At 43.0% G+C, this 18,507-nt stretch overlaps 1 protein-coding gene across 1 annotated transcript in view; it reads left to right on the forward strand.

Annotated features, from left to right (window-relative positions):
• The first annotated feature begins 1,959 nt into the window (after positions 1–1,959).
• The window catches only part of SEC13 (SEC13 homolog, nuclear pore and COPII component), a 47,312-nt gene continuing 30,764 nt past the window's right edge, over positions 1,960–18,507 (forward strand). The window contains exons 1-6 of the mRNA XM_085851989.1: positions 1,960–2,115; positions 2,360–2,404; positions 4,164–4,279; positions 4,441–4,592; positions 9,758–9,891; positions 12,999–13,132. Of these exons, the coding sequence (XP_085708115.1) occupies positions 2,113–2,115; positions 2,360–2,404; positions 4,164–4,279; positions 4,441–4,592; positions 9,758–9,891; positions 12,999–13,132 (584 nt within the window). The 5' untranslated portion in view covers positions 1,960–2,112. The remainder of the gene's footprint in view (positions 2,116–2,359; positions 2,405–4,163; positions 4,280–4,440; positions 4,593–9,757; positions 9,892–12,998; positions 13,133–18,507) is intronic.

Here is an 18,507-nt window from a genome sequence, read left to right on the forward strand (position 1 = left end):
GAAACGTTTACTTTCAGATATTTTACTAAAACAGATGTCTACATTGTGAGACTGGTTTTATAACAGTTCTGATGACAGATCGAAGGTCAAGGCCACAACTCCATGTCAAAATTTTGTGCTGCTACACCAGCCTAGCTGATGTTCCACTTTCAGTTCTGCTCGGCCATACGTAATTAATAGATATAACGGTTGGGCATCGAGAGCACAGTTCTCCATCTGGGATAACAAAAATCACCGGTAACACAACGAGAGATTTGGGCGCAGGGACCCTGCTAGATTTAGTCTTCTGAGATGGTGTATGTCCGTGAGTCACCTCAGACGGGCCTCTGGTAGGTTGTACCTGTTGCTCTGTTTGAACCTGGGGAGAAACTGCTGAAATCTATATGTCCGTGTTCTCCCCGACATATTTGTTATTTGTTCCTTTCACATTTTTTTTCTAAAAATTTTTTTATACACAGTTCTCTTTATTCATTGTATCTCTCTCTCGTTCTCTCTTCTCTCTTCTCTCTTCTCTCTTCTCTCTTCTCTCTTCTCTCTTCTCTCTTCTCTCTTCTCTCTTCTCTCTTCTCTCTCGTTCTCTCGTTCTCTCTTCTCTCTTCTCTCTTCTCTCTCACCTCTCTTCTCTCTCACCTCTCTTCTCTCTCACCTCTCTTCTCTCTCACCTCTCTTCTCTCTTCTCTCTCACCTCTCTTCTCTCTTCTCTCTCACCTCTCTTCTCTCTCACCTCTCTTCTCTCTCACCTCTCTTCTCTCTTCTCTCTCACCTCTCTTCTCTCTTCTCTCTCACCTCTCTTCTCTCTTCTCTCTCACCTCTCTTCTCTCTTCTCTCTCACCTTCTCTCTCTCTCTCTCTCTCTCTCTCTCTTTCTCTCTCTCTCTCTCTCTCTCTCTCTCTCTCTCTCTCTCTCTCTCTCTCTCTCTCTCTCTCTCTCTCTCTCTCTCCCCACATGTATCCTGATTTCTCTTGCTTTCTTCTCATTTTTCTTGTTCTTTTTTTCATCTTGTTTCGCAAACCTCCCCTGTCCTTGTTTTTCTTATTCTTAAAATCACTTTCACTCACACTCTCACTCTGTTTCTCTTTCTGTTCTCCTTTTTTCACTTTTTTGTCAGCCACTCTCCCCTCAATTTTTATCTCAATCTTTCTTTTTCAATCTTTTAATCTCAATCTTGGGTGTGTGACAATGAGGACGAATTGGTTGGTTTTTGGTGAAGATCCGGATGTGATAATTTTTTAAGTGATTCTTTACCATTGAGAGATCCTCGGGCCAAGAACGATCAATTAAACACAATATCTCAAAACGATGTGCATGTGGACGAGTTCGGCCGAAATTTGGTGAACGGGTTTGGTTCCGGTCCGCTCGGGATCGACTTCCGGCCTATGTCCACGGAGTCCATTTTCGGTCCAACATGTGCAGTCCACGGAGTCCATTTTCGGTCCAACGTGTGCAGTCCACGGAGTATCGTTGTGGTTCACCATGTGTATTCTTGTATGTCATGAAATGGGGATAAATATACTGGATCGTGGATCAATACGTCATAGATAGATAGATGGCCCTGATGCGCCCACAACGACTGTTTTTATTGTTGGCTCAAGGAAGCAGCCGAATGATATTTTCTCCTTGAACCTTGGAGGCGGTGTATTAACGAAACAAATTCATCGTTATTTGTCTTATTTTTAACAAACGTTTCCAAAAAAAAAAAAAATCTGTGAAATGAGTTTTATCAGGCATTTTCAAAAGCGACACAAGAATTGTGTTTTAAATCTGGTTTTTTTTAACACGAGCGAACGAATTAACACTTGATATTCTTCAGTACTACCCCAAATTTCCACTTTTCGCCAGTCGGGGTGACGATGATGATGATGATGATGATGATGATGATGATGATGATGATGATGATGATGATGATGATGATGATGATGATGATGATGATGATGAAGAAGAATCACAGGAACAATTAATCGGAACCGGTATCCACTTCCGGGTCATGGTGTCGTTTCGCCACGTCTCGCCTTCAGGCAAGATCGCTTGAAGTTGCGGCCTAGTGTGTGTGTGTTGGAGTCCGGTGGGATTTTACCGTGACGTCCATCGTGTGGCGCCACCTGAATCGTCACCATGGTATCAAGAGATTGCAAGTTCCTGAGCCTTTCGGCCCATTTGTATCGCGTTGCCACGTTCATCATCCATGGCGCCTTTGCCAGCATTCCATGCGGAGTTTTTAATTTATTTAAAGATTTACGGTTTTGATACTTACCTAATTTATTTATTTATTTATTTTTTCGATCAAATTACAGTTGTGACTCCGTTCGATGAACTGAAGGACAATGATTGGTCCAGTGTGAATTGTTTGTGTCCCCATTAGGTTTCAGTTGTGAACACGGTTGACACTTCCCATGAAGACATGATTGTGAGTTCAACATCGGATCGTTTGATCGGTCTTGCTTCCGAATATGTTTTGTCCATTGCATTATATATAAAATCAGAACGAGCATGTGAGATGAAGGGAAGGCCACGCCTGAATGTAGGGAGAAATTAAAATTTGCTCAAATGGATGTTTGAAATAATTATTCGTATCACAGATGAACATTTGCAATGGTACGCTCACCGTGACCGGAAAGGCCTTTCGATAGAAGTTAAACAAAACACCCCCAAAAAAATTAAGAAGATGCCACTTGGACTGTCGTGCACGTGTTGCATCACTGGCCAAGAATTTCTATGTGAAGCAGTTGATGACATCACAAAGCATCAGATGACGTGTTGTGTGCTCAAAGTTAAGTTGTTTCAGAGATAATCTTCTTCCTTCATATACAGCACAAGGCTGCTGTGCTGCGACGTTGATTCGGGGCGCAGCTATGTCCCCCTGTAGGTTAAGAGGAGGAATTTGTAATTTGTTCAGGATGCCGGTGATGGCTTTCCAACTCCACAAAGAACGTCCACCAACGCCGGCAGATGGGACACCGAGTTTAATGTCCTTCCGAGGGACGATGCGCACATCGAAGAACCGCCCTGTCTGTCTATCGAGTGCAACCTGTGGCTGCTGGTTGCATAATTGGTTGGGACGCGGCTATGCCGCTGATGCGGTGTCCCCCTTACCAGTACACTGGTGCTCATTTTGCCGACCTCGGAAGGATGACAGGCTGAGTTAACCTCCTGGTGTATTTTAATTCAGTGGCCAACGGGGCTTGAACTCAGGACTCTAGGATCCCAAGCCGCCACCCTAACCACTAAGCCAACACCATGCTTCACCCTGTCTGTGAAATGCTGGGATGACATTACAGCGAGTGGCCTGCTTAATACTCAGGAAATTTGAAATTTCCTTTTCTTCCCCTCTTGCATGAACAAGTGTCGACATCTGTGTTAAACTCAATATGGAACAACAATCCACCCCCCAATTCCCCTCCTCCAAAGATGGTCATTTTAAATTTGGAGCGTTTTGTTATGCTTGCTCGAACGTTTGCGTAAACGTCTATTCGTAATGACATTCTTCAATTTGTCAACGCACTGCAATGATAAATATGCAAATTATAATCTCAAAATCTTATAAATTTAAGATAATGAAGGGTAGAGATAAAATAGTTCCTGTGTAAGGGTCATGCTGGGTGGTTTGCAGTGCCTTCCCAGCAATCAGTCAGTGCAGGAATTTTTAATTTGTTCAGAGTGCCCGGTGATAACTTTGCTACTCTTCGTGCAAGACACGAAGTATCTAATGTCCTCCACTGGCAGATCTGTTCTCCGACGTAACGTCCTCTCAATGGATGGCACGTGCACTGATCTATCGCCCTGTATGCAAAACGCCAGGATGACACTTTGTTGCTGGTTGAGATTCAAATTCGGGGTCGACGGCTCAGAGGTGAGGGTGTGTCCCTCTTGGCTATCCTGCCACCCACATGTGGGAACACCAAGCAGGCAAAGCAAAATCAAATTGATATTTTTGACATGCCATTCGAGGCAAAAGAGTTCATTTTATTTGATAATGTCTAATCGATAAGCAGTGCGAAGAAAGAGGACAGCTTCCCACTAGTCAGCACAAAGTATAAATTTATTGCAGCAAGGAGTTTATTTGGTTCAATGAAAGTGTGTTTTCCTCCACCAGTTTAATAAAGCAGATTTTGGTTCAACTGAAGTAAATTTTGACTGACCCTTAAAATTTTCACCTTTGCATGTAGCATGACGCGCAGATGGATTATTATGGTACACGCCTCGCCACGTGCTCCTCCGATCGCTCTGTCAAAATCTTTGACATCAAAAACGGCAGCCAGATCCTTGCTGCAGATCTGCGAGGGTGAGTACATGAATCTTAATTTTCATCGAACTTATAAATTACTGTTTCTTCCTACGTATCAGTGCAGTCCTTAATCGACTTCACTCTTCATAATTATTATGGCACGGAGATGTCACGGAAGTTGTTTTAACTTCAGTATCACTTGCACTCCATCCATGAAGGCACGAAGGGCCGGTGTGGCAAGTGGCTTGGGCACACCCCATGTTTGGAAATGTGCTGGCATCGTGTTCATATGACCGTAAAGTGATCATCTGGAAAGAAGAAGGTGGCACGTGGGACCGGCTGTACGAATACGATGGCCATGACTCCTCAGGTGTGTCGCATGCTTGTGTATGTTTGTGCTTCCATGAGGTTCACCTTCCATGAGTAACAGTCGTGTCTTGAACATGTCTCCACTGCTGTTATGGTGAATCCCTTTGCTATTTGCTGTGTGCCTGCTTTATTGCTTACATTGGTACAGCAACTTGTGGCAAGCTGGTTTTTGTGGCTGACTTTATTTATTTATTATTTTAATGGCTGACAAACCGTCTTGGCTTGGCTTTGTTCCAGAGTTCACCACACCATCTTGTTGCCACCCCTCTTTATCTCCTCAAGAGTGCAACTTTTTCTGCCTCTCTTCTCCCCCCCCCATTCTTTCCCCTCTCTCTCTCCCATCACTCATCATACCTGCTTCTTACCTATCCACTTGCCCTTGTGCATCCATTCCTCCAATAACTATTTATCCTGCATCATTACAAATACATGCTTACGACATCAGATTGCTCTGGTCTGAAATTACAGATCTTTCCTCCTATGTTTCTGTTAATTTTTTCAGATTTGCCTGCTTTACAGAGATGTTACATTAGCAGGGCATTCACAATTATAATGTATCTATTTCTGGCTAAGTCCTCCTACTGCGTGGTGGTGGCATTGTTGGCTTTGTCACAAATTTGATTGAATGCAGGCCGCAATCCACTAACCCCTCCTGCCCATCTGGAGTATATGCTTTGAAATCTGCTTACATTACCACTTGCCTCTGTATATGTCTCTGTGTGGTGTACCATTCTCCTTTTGATGATGAAAACATGATACTCATCGCTTTCTTCGAACATGGACACATTGGTAAATACACACAATTTTTTTTTTTCGACCTCCGCTGACAAAGTCGCCAGAGGCATGTTTTTGGGTTGTCCGTACGTACATACGTTCTTCCGTCCATGCTAATTTTTTCTGTTTTCTCTGCGACTGCTTATCTGATCGACACAATTTTCACAATAAGTGCGACGACTCGTGCAGAATGTTTTTCCGATAATTATGACGTCATAGATCACGTGGTGTGGCAGTCATGTTGGAAAAAGGAAAAACTTTGGACTTCTGTATCTCCGAAACCGCTCCATGGGAAATATTGAAACTTGGTGCGTGCCAAGTACTCCCCATGGGAAATAAGTATGATGTTTTTTTTTGATGATGTCATAGGTGGCTTTGTTGTATCATAATTACATACGTCGAGCGCTTTACATGATCAGTGTGAAAAATTTTGTGATCAGTGTGAAAATGAATTGATGACATCATCAGTCATGTGGTTCGGCGGACATTTTTTTTTTTTTTTGTAAACATAGAAACCTTCAAAAATCATCATCTCTGAAATAACTGAATAGATTGATTCAAAAATACAGGTATGACCGCCTGTCCATGAGGAAGAAAAGTTCTTCACCTGTCATGGTTTGGCAGCTATGATGTTTATTTGAAGAATAAACCTTTAAAAATCTTCTTCAGAGTGTCTTCACAGATCCAAGGGAAACTTCACCCACATGTGTGTCAAGTCTTGGGGACACTAGGGTGTTCACGCATAATTCACATGGTCTGGCAGCCATATTGGACTGAACGAAAATCTTTTTTAAAATCTCTCTTGAACCGCTTCATCAGTCAACGTGAAACTTCACAATTATGATCTAGTTGTCATGGGGAATATACGTTTTAAATTTCAACCTGATTGGACGCATGGTATGGCAGCCAGAATTATTTAATATTTTGAATCTGGGTTCAGGGATTCAAATCGAACTTGGTGCAAGTATGTATAATGATGTAATAATGTGGACAGAGGCATAACTGGCAACATCATGACGTCGAAGACTGCCCTTCTAGTTTCATATGTGCTAACTTCAATTGCCACTGCATTGGAAATGCTACATCATTTCACGGCACTGTTGCCAAAGCCTTCTTTGAGGCATCAAACCTAACTGAAGATAATTTTCCAACTTGGATCTTCATTGATGTGTATGATGGATCTACACGTACTGACCCAATGCTTTTGTTCCTCTTCAGCCCCACTTGGCTTCTCTGGTCACGTCTTCATTACGTCCGCCACTGAAGGTGGACGGAGGTTATGTTTTCACGTCTGTGTGTCTGTCTGTGAGCAGGATATCTCAAAAAGTTATTCGGACGAAATGTGGTGCACAGGTTGGGTGTTTGACAAGAATGAATTTATTCGATTTTGGTGAAGATCTGGATCTGGATACGAGAATTTTAAATTTTTTAAAGTAATTCTTCACCATTGAGAAATGGGGCCAAAACGATATACTGTGTGGATTCACTATTCATGGACCCTACGTATTTGCTGTTTATAAAATGTGACCTGCTTCGACATTCGCAACCCTGTGCTTTGTTTTTTCATGTTTTTTTTTTTTTGCATGCGTATTCCTGGTTATTCGTGGTTTTTCATGGGGCTTTTTTTCCCCCTCATGAATCGTGAACTGCCGGGAACCGATTCCTCGTTTTTCCATTTAAACAATTCCCCTCTATTCACGGCATTTTCCAGGAACGTATCACTGTGAATAGCGGGGGTTCCGACAGTTTAGCATGATATCTCTCAAAGTTGTTGGGGCATTCCATGTCAAGTGTACACACCGTCCCGACACTAATACCTCATTTTCTTCCCATATGTTGGTCATTTATTCACGTGTGAAAAAACTCAAAATACCAACTTTTAGACCTGTGGGCCCATCGGGGCCCATTTTAGGGCCCCCCAAATTTGGGTGCCCCCGGCTGCCCCCACAATCTTCCAGAGGCCATATCACAGGTTGTAGTGGTCCGATTTGGCTGATCTTGGTATCAAAATGCTCGTAAAAGCGAGATCTTTCGAATCGCGTAAAGTAAAATCACTCAAACAGTAATTCAAAAGTTATAGTTTGGGGCGCCTTTTGACCTTGGGCCTCCGCTCCTCAGCCAAACCGATGGTCCCGATTTTTTCGTGTGAGAATACCCCTTCATATACTCCAACACCTCAGCATAAATGAAAATGGGATCCCAATGGGTTCACGCATGGCAAAGATTTATGTTGGGGGACTCAGGTGCTGGACACACAATACACCGCAATACATAGCACAATATTTGAACACAAGATTTCCAATACACTATATCAGCATATTGTACATAAATTTTCCACATGCACGTAGTATTGTGTGTCCAGCACCCGAGTCCCCAAACAATAAAACCATCATCACACTTGAACCCATTGAGACCCCATTTTCATTTATGCTGAGGTGTTGGAGTATATGAAGGGGTATTCTCACACAAAAAAATCGGGACCATCGGTTTGGCTGGGGAGCGGGGGCCCAAGGTCAAAGGGCGCCCCAAACTATAACTTTTTGAATTACTGTTTCAGAGTGATTTTACTTTACGAGATTCGAAAGATCTCGCTTTTACAAGCATTTTGATACCAAGATCAGCCAAATCGGACCACTACAACCTGTGATATGGCCTCTGGAAGATTGTGGGGCAGCCGGGGGCGCCCAAATTTGGGGGGGCCTCTAAAATGGGCCCACAGGTCTAAAAGTTGGTATTTTGAGTTTTTTCACCCAAGTGAATATACGGGGAGAAAATGAGGTATTCGTGTCATGAGGGTGTGTCCACTTGACATGGAATGCCCCTGTGGAGGGTAATTCCACCGTAATGGATGTAACATTCAGACAGAACTTATTGGCAGTTCTCAAAAATATTTCATTAAGAACAAGGTTATCATACCAAATGTATTAGTTTATTTTGTGCAGTGAACACAAAGGTCCCAGGAAATGGTAATTATATGAGATTAAGAATTTTTGCCTGAGTGCTACGGTATGATGAATCTTCGTAACAGACCTAACCGTCAAAATACCCACTTTAGCATGATGATCGATTTGCTCACAAATTTATGTGAAGTGTTCTACGACAGAAGACTAAATCTGGTATCACAGCTTGGTATTGGTGCGTCATTGTATTCCCAGTATTTATTTGAGGAATTAATGATACCGAGTCGACAGTACCATGGCAAATGTAATGTAACGGACGTAACAACTGAGAGTAACGGACGTAACATCTCTGGATGTTTATTAATAAACGTCCGGAGATGCTACCACAATGTATACAGACACTGCTTGATGAAGCTAATATTGCAAAAATTAAATTATATCAATTCATGATCTGTCATATGGTATATAAGGTTTTATGAAAAATGTACTTTCAAAAAAATAGCCACCAGGTAACTTTTCCCATGGAATTACCCTGGGCAAATTATGACAAAACTTGGTAAATCAGTTGGTTAGTTGACAAGAACAAGCCACTGAGATTTTGTTTCAGTTCTGGATCCAGATGACTTATTGATGGGATGCAAAACGGAAACTGTTCAGCCTGGTGAAGGTATGCGCTCTTCCGAATGCCATTATAGTTTATCTTGCAATGCCATTGGCTGTAATCACAGCTGTTGAAATACTGTAGAGCCTTGTAGTTCACACATGCTGATTGTAAAGTCTTCAATCTGCCATGGTGTTCAAGGTCTGGTCTCTCATTTTCTCCACATCTGATATTGATTCCTTCTCAGGAACGCTTTTGTAAATGCTATGATTTGTAGGTTCGCTGGTCCATTTATGCGCTCCGTCCCCCTTTTCCACTGCATCAAATTCTCAGCAAACCACCACCTCAAATGGGACATTTTCACAAAAGCGGGTCAGGTAACGGTAAAGACTGTCCGAGAATTTTTATCAAGCATATATTGCCCAGTCACTGCAGAGGCCTTATGGTGATCCTGCGTTGCTGACATCATTTGAACATTTTTCTAGGCCTTATAAGGGGTTCATGCACTATTTCAAAAATATCAAAGAAAGTTGATTTTTTTTAGTTTGTTCTTTACCGTTTCCTGACCCGCTTTTGTGAAAATGTCCCATATCATCTTGTTTTGATGAATGACTTTTTAATTTTATTTCAACCTCCCTCTGCCGCACTCTATGCTTTTCTTACGGGTCATTTTATATGTACATTGAATGCTTCCTTGGTCCCTTCTGCCCTTTTTTGTTGTTGGTCAGAGCTCCCCATCCACCCAATTCTTTTTATGGTCTGTGATGTGTATTTTGTTTCACTTGTTAACTGATTGCACAGTGGTGGAAAACTGAAACATCTGAAAACATCATCTGCATGTTTTGCTGAAATTTATTTTTGACAGTGTGTTTGACATGTGTTACTTCGCAGTTAATTCTGTCTCTTGGGCCTCTCATGAGTTTGGACTACTCCTAGCCTGTGGCAGCTCAGATGGCTCCATTTCAGTGCTGTCTTGCCTTGGTGATGGAACCTGGGAGCCACACAAAATCAGCAATGCACACACTGTGAGTCATCGTCATCAATCCCATGAGTCCTTCTTTCTTTCCCAGCCATTGCTTTCACCAACAGCATGTTGATTCATTGTTATAACCATGTCAGGTGTTTTAAGGACCGGTCAAGGTGTTGTTGAAGTATTCTTTGAAATCCTAATGTCATTAATATTTTTAAAATTCAGTATGATGATCTTTTTTGGAGATGTTTGAAATAACTTACCCATAGGAATACAACCAGATATCTGCAATCACAAAGCAAACACCAACGTTAAGCCTCTCCTGATTCATTGATGGCCTTATTTTTTTTTTCGGAACACCATATGACCTTAACCTTAACATTTCGACATAGAGGATAAATAAGGAAAATGTGTCTCCATCTACAATCTATCCATAAAACCCAACATCATGAAAATTGGGGGAAAATTATTCAGGTTCTGATCAAAAAGGTGTTTTCGTTAATTGAGTCACAATCCCCCCAAAAACAGTCGGTCAAGGACACTAATGGAATATCAGGTGCACAACTTCAGAGCAGGTACAATACAGTAGTACCTCTACTTACGAATTTAATTCGTTCTGGGAGTAGTTTCATAACCTGAAACCTTCGTAAGTAGAGATGCCTTTTGAATGTAAATGCGCTAATCCGTTCCAAGCCCCGCAAAATTCGGACATTTTTTTTTTAATAAATCATAAAAATGCATCAGAACATGAAACAAATACATGTTAAAATTAGATTACCGCACAATAAACATAAAACGAGAGGCACATAATGTAAAAAACAAAGAATAAAGGAAATAATAAAAATATTCATTTACCTTTTAACTGCTATTCTTGTTACTTTTTGGCCTCTTTGTTTACTGGTCCTTATCAGCAGTGTTTTTTTGCCTTGCGTTTCGTGAAGAATTGATCCAATGACGTCTGCTTTTGCCGGCTTTTAACAATCCGTCGGAAATGCGCGATGCAGACATCGTCATAGTGCGCGATAGCCCGACTTGTGAACACTTTTTCCGGGTGATTCTTTTCAACAAATTCCGAGACTTCATGGAATTTTCCTAAAATGTCTTTGATTTGGGCTGATGGAATAATGGCTGCCTCCTCCTCCTCCTCCTCCTCCTCCTCTTCCTCCTCCTCCTCCTCCTCCTCCTCCTCCTCCTCCTCCTCCTCCTCCCCCTCCTCGTCCTCTTTGAACTCCTCCTGCACCGCGGTGTGTTGCATCACCTCCAATTCCTGCAGCTCCTTCATCGAAAGCTCCTCGTTGTGCTCCTGAATCAGCTCGTTGATGTCCTCGTCATCCACCTCAAGACCCATGCCCTTTCCCAGCGAAATAATTTCGCCATGGCGAAGAACAGAGTGAAGTCCAGTCCTCCTTTTAAACTTCTCGAACCACCCACGCGATGCCTTAAACTCCTGGTGTAGTCCTTGCGCCGAATTTCCCTCGCCTGTATCCTCCTTCACGAGGTCAGTGAAGATGGCGGTTGCCTTTGCGCAAATTATGGCCTCTGTCACTGTGTCACCAGCGATCTCTTTCTCCTTTATCCACACGAGTAACAACCTCTCCATCTCATCGTTCACTGCCGACCTCCTCTTGGAAATGACAGAGAGGCCTTTGGAAGGAGCCGTAGCTTTTAGGGCTTCCTTTTGTTTTATTATCGTGCCGATCGTAGATATATTACGGCCATATTCTTTTGCGAGATCAATCAAACGCATCCCCTTTTCATACCTTTCTATTATCTCTTGCTTTGTTTGTATGGCCAGAAAAACTCTTCTTCTTCTTTTCTCCTTGTCCACTTTTCTTCATTGCTTTCTTGGGGTCCATTGTGAATAAAAGTTACTGTAATCCACACGCGTACTGTACTCTAACACTGTCCGAGCACTTCGTAGCGGGACCATAGACTGTATACAGTATAACTATATTTACAGAGCGGGACGGGGACACGAAGAGCATGCTGGGTTACACGCATACGCAAAGGGTTTCCAGGCAGATTTTAGGCGATAGCCAATGGCAGAGCAGCTACAAGTTTGTTTACGTTCGGGAAACTCTGGGAGCAGCGAAAAGCAGCGCGTACTGTACTGTATTTTTGACTTCGTATCCTGAAACGCCTTTGTAACTAGAGGCAATATTTTCCTGTTCAGGCGCTTCATAACCTGAAGCATTCGTATGTAGAGACATTCATAAGTAGAGGTACCACTGTATTATGATCCAAGAACATCTTAGCAGGCCAAACAGTCATTGAGATTCCGCATTGGCAGAATTGAGCGATGACAAAAAAAACTTTTTTTTTCAGACCGCTTTTAGCCTTAGCCTTTAACTCAGAGGGGTATGATGTCAATGAAGCGTAAATGTGCCTTGCTCTCGGCTATCTAGAGGGGACAATTTTGTTCTGATCAGACACCTGAGTCGAGTTTTGGTGAAAAAAATGTTAAAATGTCTAATTGGGTCATGACCTTAAAAATAGGACAAGGTCATAAGATTATGAGATGACAGCGTTGTGACAGCGGTTGATAAAAAAATCATTTACAAAAAAAAAGATAGCTCCAGCGAACTATACCACTGAGGTTGTTTGCATTGATGAAATAATCCAAAAGGGTACTTGACTGAATCGGGAATTGATTTTTTTAATCATTTTTTTCGTTGCCCGATTTGAATGAAACTTGATACTTAACTGCACATCGCAGGTGAATGGTGAGTAAGGTGGTCATAAAATTTTTGCGCTATCGTGTACTGTTTTGGCTGTATTTCGGGAACATACATGCATACATACATACAAGATGAGAGTTTTAGTAATATATCGATGTCAGTCCAGCATACTTTTTAACTGCCATTGTTGATGCAAAACTTCATTCTGAAAGTCCCATCTTGCTCCGAGATACAGTTGGGATATCAGCATAAAAACATCACTATATTAGGATATTAGCATCACTGACAGTGGCAAAACCAATTTGATTAATTGGAGTATGTTACCAGCATGTTAAATATGTCAAGGGGATCTCGTGATCATGATGAATCGTGTTTATTTTTTAGTATTTATTTTAGGATGAAGTGGAAAACCTTGATAGGTACAGAAAAAAGTAGGACTTGATATTGTAAGCTCCACTTTGGTGCCTGTGCTTTTGATTGGCAGATTGGCTGCAATGCTGTGAGCTGGGCTCCTGCTGTGATCCCTGGAACACTTATGGATGCCCCATCAGGGCCAAAATCAACACCAGTAAAACGCTTTGTGTCGGGCGGCTGTGACAACCTTATTAAGATTTGGCGGTGAGAACGACATTTATTCTTTTCTTTTTTTTTGTCCTCTACATTTGTCTTTAAGTTTCATGGAGGTGCTTGTATCCACAATGATATGCGGAGACCGAAGTGATTTTTACATTGATTACAAGGTCAGAAGGATACTATGGTCAAATTAACATGGTTTCTTGGATTTGAATCTGCGATCCCACATCAAGAGCTGTGCATAGATGGAAACACCACACAGGCCAACCTCATTTTTATTATTTTTATGTTTTTATTCCCACGCTTTCGAAGAAAAGCGGGAATATTGTGATTGTCTCCGCCGTCCGTCCGTACGTCCGTACGTCCGTCTGTCTTACCCTGTAACTCCTCCAACACCGTTTGAAATAGGAACTTGAAACTTTTGGACATAGTAGATATATGTATGGGGAAATGCACAACACTTTCGGATTTTTGATATTACCGCGAGGGGTCGGGCCAGAGGGGTTGGGGTCATGGGTGTCGTTTTAAAAATATTGTTGTGAATTTGTGCCCCGCCGGCGTGTGAATGACCGCATGTAACCAATAGCGGCCGCTTCGCCCACCGAACGTCCAATTCAGTCGTGACCCTCTCGGAACAACGCCAGGAGCTAGTCACGGGTGGGGGTTTAACCTCACCACATCTCAGTCCGCATTCTACCCGTGCGAAATAGGGTCCGATCGCCGAATGGTCGATTTACCTAAGTACCCGCGCGGATAGCTTACCGAGGAGTTGTACCACGTCACAGGTTGACTCCGGACACAAACCGCTTAAGCGGTTCGTTCCATGCTGCAGGGATAACCGAGCGGAGTTATCGTCGACCTTGACGGTTCAGATTAATTAACCTCCGCCATCTTCGAAGATGGATGGAGGTTACTGTTTTCACCCCTTTCTGTTTGTTTGTTTGTTTGTTTGTGAACAGTATTACGGAAAAACTCCTCGACGGATTTCGACGAAACTTGTTGGGGGGTTAGGTATGGTCCAAGGATCATGCCATTAAATTTTGGACTTGGTCCCCCCCAATAAAAAAAATTGTTTGAGAAAATGGGGTTTTTTTTTGCATTTCTACATGTTTTAAGTGATTTCCACCCCCCAAAAAAATTGTTACCCCCCCCCAAAAAAATTGTTGGAGAAAATTTTTTTTTTTTTTGCATTTCTACATGTTTTAAGTGATTTCCATCCCCCCCCCCCCCAAAAAAAAAAATTAAAGGAATTTATTCACAGAAGGCACGTATATTACAGTAAAACAAAGGAACAAAAGCAATACATGTATACGTTTATGCAAAGAAAAACACAAGCAAAGAACCAACGCAGATCTACAACCGAATAAGGCAATTCACACGGCAACACTTAAAACGGTTCTACTTCTCAAGACTGGCGACACCCACAGACATTTACACAAAACCCCAAAAGAAAAGGAAGTCGCGACTTCCCTGAGCGCGTCGTCCAGCCCTTGGCGACCGCAACTCCGAGTCCCTCTGGCGTGGTCCACTGGGCTCGTGCCTCGCGCCTGCACGTGTCGTCCGCCCGACAGCTTGGACGGGGTTTTGGGGGAATGGGCCAGGTTTTCGCCGCTATCTGGGTGCGGACGGAGGGGGGGGGAATGGCAGGCGCTCCGTCCCACGAGCGGGATCTCGGCCTGCACCGACTCCGAACGACTCTCCGACCAGGAACAATCACCAGGGACCAGGTTCGACGACCCGTGGCAATTCGACGACCTTCACCCGATCACGACCAGACCCGAACGAACGAACATAACCTCAACCTCTTCCTCCGAACGAACGAACCATAAGCAGGGACTCTCCAACAACTCTCGACAATTCTCATTCAGGGACTCTCCATGCCCACCCTTTTGTAGGGTCGGGCTCCGCCCTCGCTCCTCCCCGCGCCCCGCCCCGTTCTTGGCTCCTTCCTTCGAGACGCTTCCAGAAAATGCCTCGAAGGGGGGCGTTCCTCTCCCCCGGCCACGTCACACCACGCATCCGCCAATCGGGAGAGGACGCGCCACCCCCTCCCCCTTTCTCACCAAGCGTGGGGAAAAATGGCGGGAAAACCCCACAGGCGTTGTTGGTTGTCTTCTCCACGCGCCGTACGATGAGGGAAGGAAGATTCGGGCGGGAGATATTTGCGCGGGAGTTTTGGGCGGGAGATGCCCCTTCGCACCCTTGTTGCTGCTGCCACTCTGCTCCTTTCATCCGTCCTGCAGAGATCTTGACCGCATGGTGCTCGTTGAATGGTGAGTGGCGAAGATGGTGGTAGCGTAGTTGTGGAAGGTGGCGTCGTGGTGTGAATGGCGTGATCGTTGAGATGTTGGTTGTGGCGATGTTCGTTGTTGTTCTTGCACCAAAATAACGACAGCAAAATAAAAACGGCTAACTGAAGAATCGCAGCCCGAATGGATCACATATATTCCCTCTATTCAACGGGTTTGGGCTAACTACAAATTAACTTATCGATATATCTCACCTGAGGACCCTTTATGGTGTAATGCGAATTTCCACAGCCGTAACAATATATATATTGTCTTATAGCTTTTTAAATCAAACATATTTATGAGTTATACATTTAACAACATATTTTTTAAACACATGATTATCAGAGGGTGCTTAGGGGGTAGGGGGTGCTTAGCGGATAGGGGGTCAAAATGGCTCCTCCTACACCGTTTGAGATAGGAACTTGAAACTTTGGGACATAGTAGATATATGTATGGGGAAGTGCACAACACTGTCGGATTTTTGATATGACCCCGAGGGGCCGGGCCAGAGGGGGTGGGGTCATGGGGGCTGATTTTTTTAAAATTGTATTTACCATTGTGCATGGTAAATTATTTTATAAAGAACTTGCTTATGTGGCCCCCATAAGTGACAAACAGCCACAGGTTTTGCTGTATTTATCTAATCGATTATGAATAATTATAATTAATATTATACACGGTTCATTCCTATGAATAAATTGATGCACAGTTCTATATTGGTGGACAGTGTTAAATTAATGTTTCATGAAATGTTGACATGCTTGCAATGACTTCTGATTTATTAAACATAGTAAGTCTTTGATCATAAAGCACATCAAATAGAAAAGAATAGTCAATCCATTTTGCAAGATAAAATTTCACCGAGCGTTAATGGGACAAGGCAGTGTGCATGGGAATATGCGATGGTGTGCCATCGACAATGTAGTTCTAGTTTATTTTATTTTATTATGCGCATTATTTAACGATGACCCATGGATGTTCACGTACCTGACCTAAAACACTATACCAGCTCAAAGCTTTAGAAAAGACATTGGAAAACTCTCCAGACTCTGGTGTGATGGTTGGAGCATCCACTCCGAGTCTGGGAGGTCGGCGGTTCAAGCCCCAGCTGAGTCATACCAAACACTTAAAAAATGGTACGGGCAGCTTCCTTGCTTGACGTTCAGCATTTAAAAGGATAAGAGCATGGACAATCCCCAAAGGTTGGCATCCATGGGGAGGAATTTCTTCCTCCTGAGGAAATGCCCTGCTTAGTGCGGTGAGAAAGGTGACTCCATTGTTGTGATGTCGCTGGTACCCAGGAAGCAACGGCACTTCACCAAGCTCACTGGCTGTGTTTGTCTTGAGACGTGTGCTTGTGGGTGTTGGTGTTGGTGTGGGTTGATGTCATCTCCATATGTAGGTTTCAGAAGGTGGAACGAAGTCCTCCCAGGTCTCAAAGTATCCACCTCCATTTCGGTAAAGGGAGGTGGAGAAGGCCACGATTCAAAGACCAAGCTGTGAGGTTTTGTTCTCAAAATTTTGTTCCAAGGGCTCTTTTCAGGATTGTCACTGAGCTCTGGACAGCTTCCAACTGCAGTTAGTTTTTGAAAATTAATATTCCCAAGGACAGTTTTTAAGATTTCTCTAAGGTTCTTTTTCATCGTGTGTGCATGCGTGCGTGCATGAATTAATATTCCCAAGGACAGTTTTTAAAGTTCTTTTTCATCGTGTGTGTGTGTGTGTGTGTGTGTGTGTGTGTGTGTGTGTGTGTGTGTGTGTGTGTGTGTGTGTGTGTGTGTGTGTGTGTGTGTGTGTGTGTGTGTGTGTGTGTGTGTGTGTGTGTGTGTGTGTGTGTGTGAACTCCAAAACCATGAAACTTAACGGCCTCAAACTTTGCAGGCATACTTGGGGAACTCAAAGGTAGTGCGTGAATGAAAACTGGGTGTTTGGGTTCATTAAAACACTTATTTTGAAGATAATTAACGGCCTTGCTTAATTATCCTTCAGCAAGGCGTTATCCTTGGTCAGCCCTCTGTCAGCTTGCTGGGGTCTTGATTCGCCATTTTGTTTGGCCGATTCAAGCATGCCTTGATTTGGAAACACGATCGACGCTCACAGTCTAATTAAAGTATACAAGTCTAAAGACGACGATGGTTCACGAGCGGTATTTGACGATGTAGATTGTTTCAGAAGTCAAGAATGAGACGATATGATAATGTTTGACCAAGTTATAAAAATGATCAATATGATGTGGTACGAGTGACAGGTTATTAGCTGCAAAATGTCGAAAACCCGGTTTCGTTCAACAACTTTCAAAATTTGACCTTTGCATAACCTTTAAAGGTCACAAAACAATGTTGTGGACATTAAAATAAGGAAACAGGATATGTGCTATAGCTTATTGGAGTCAGTTCGTCAAAGAAGGTCGAAAACCCGGTTCGATTCCCACAACTTTGAAAATTTGACCTTTGCGAACTTTAAAGGTCAAAGGTCAAGGATTATGACCTTTGGTGTAAAACTTCCTCTGGAACATTCCAGCAACAATATAACGTCATATAGGCTATCTGGCATTTCGCACTCCTCGGATTAGCCATACTTTGATGAAATCAGTGTAAAAACAAACTTGAAGGGGGCGCCACGGGAAAGGTGTTTGAGATAGAGCAAAATGGTTTCAAGACTTTAGGTGGGGAATGACCTCAAGATTATGAATAAAAAATAGTCATCCGAGCTCTCAATGTTTGGGCGTCGTATGATTTTTATGTGAAAATTCGAATTTTTTTAAGTTCGTGACCTTGTGACCTTGACCTTGTGACCTTGACCTTGGGATTAAAATGAAAAATCAAGCTCTGTGGGGCTATGCAGGTGCCATTGGGCTTACCAAATACCGAAACCCCTGTCAGATTCAACAACCCCCTCGGAGAAGATGGATTTTTATGTCAAAATCGCAATTTTCTAAGTTCGTGACCTTGTGACCTTGACCTTGGGACAAAAATGAAAAATCAAGTTCTGTGGGGCTATGCAGGTGCCATTGGGCTAACCAAATACCGAAACCTCTGCCAGATTCGACAAACCCCCTAGGAGAAGATGCAAATTGAAATCGGCTACCCCCTAAAAACACAATTCGTAATTTTCTAAGTTCGTGGCCTT

The sequence above is a fragment of the Eptatretus burgeri genome, chromosome 13 (genome assembly GCF_056783735.1).
Source record: "Eptatretus burgeri isolate ZD-2024b chromosome 13, Ebu_testis_v1, whole genome shotgun sequence".
Classification (NCBI taxonomy): domain Eukaryota; kingdom Metazoa; phylum Chordata; class Myxini; order Myxiniformes; family Myxinidae; genus Eptatretus; species Eptatretus burgeri.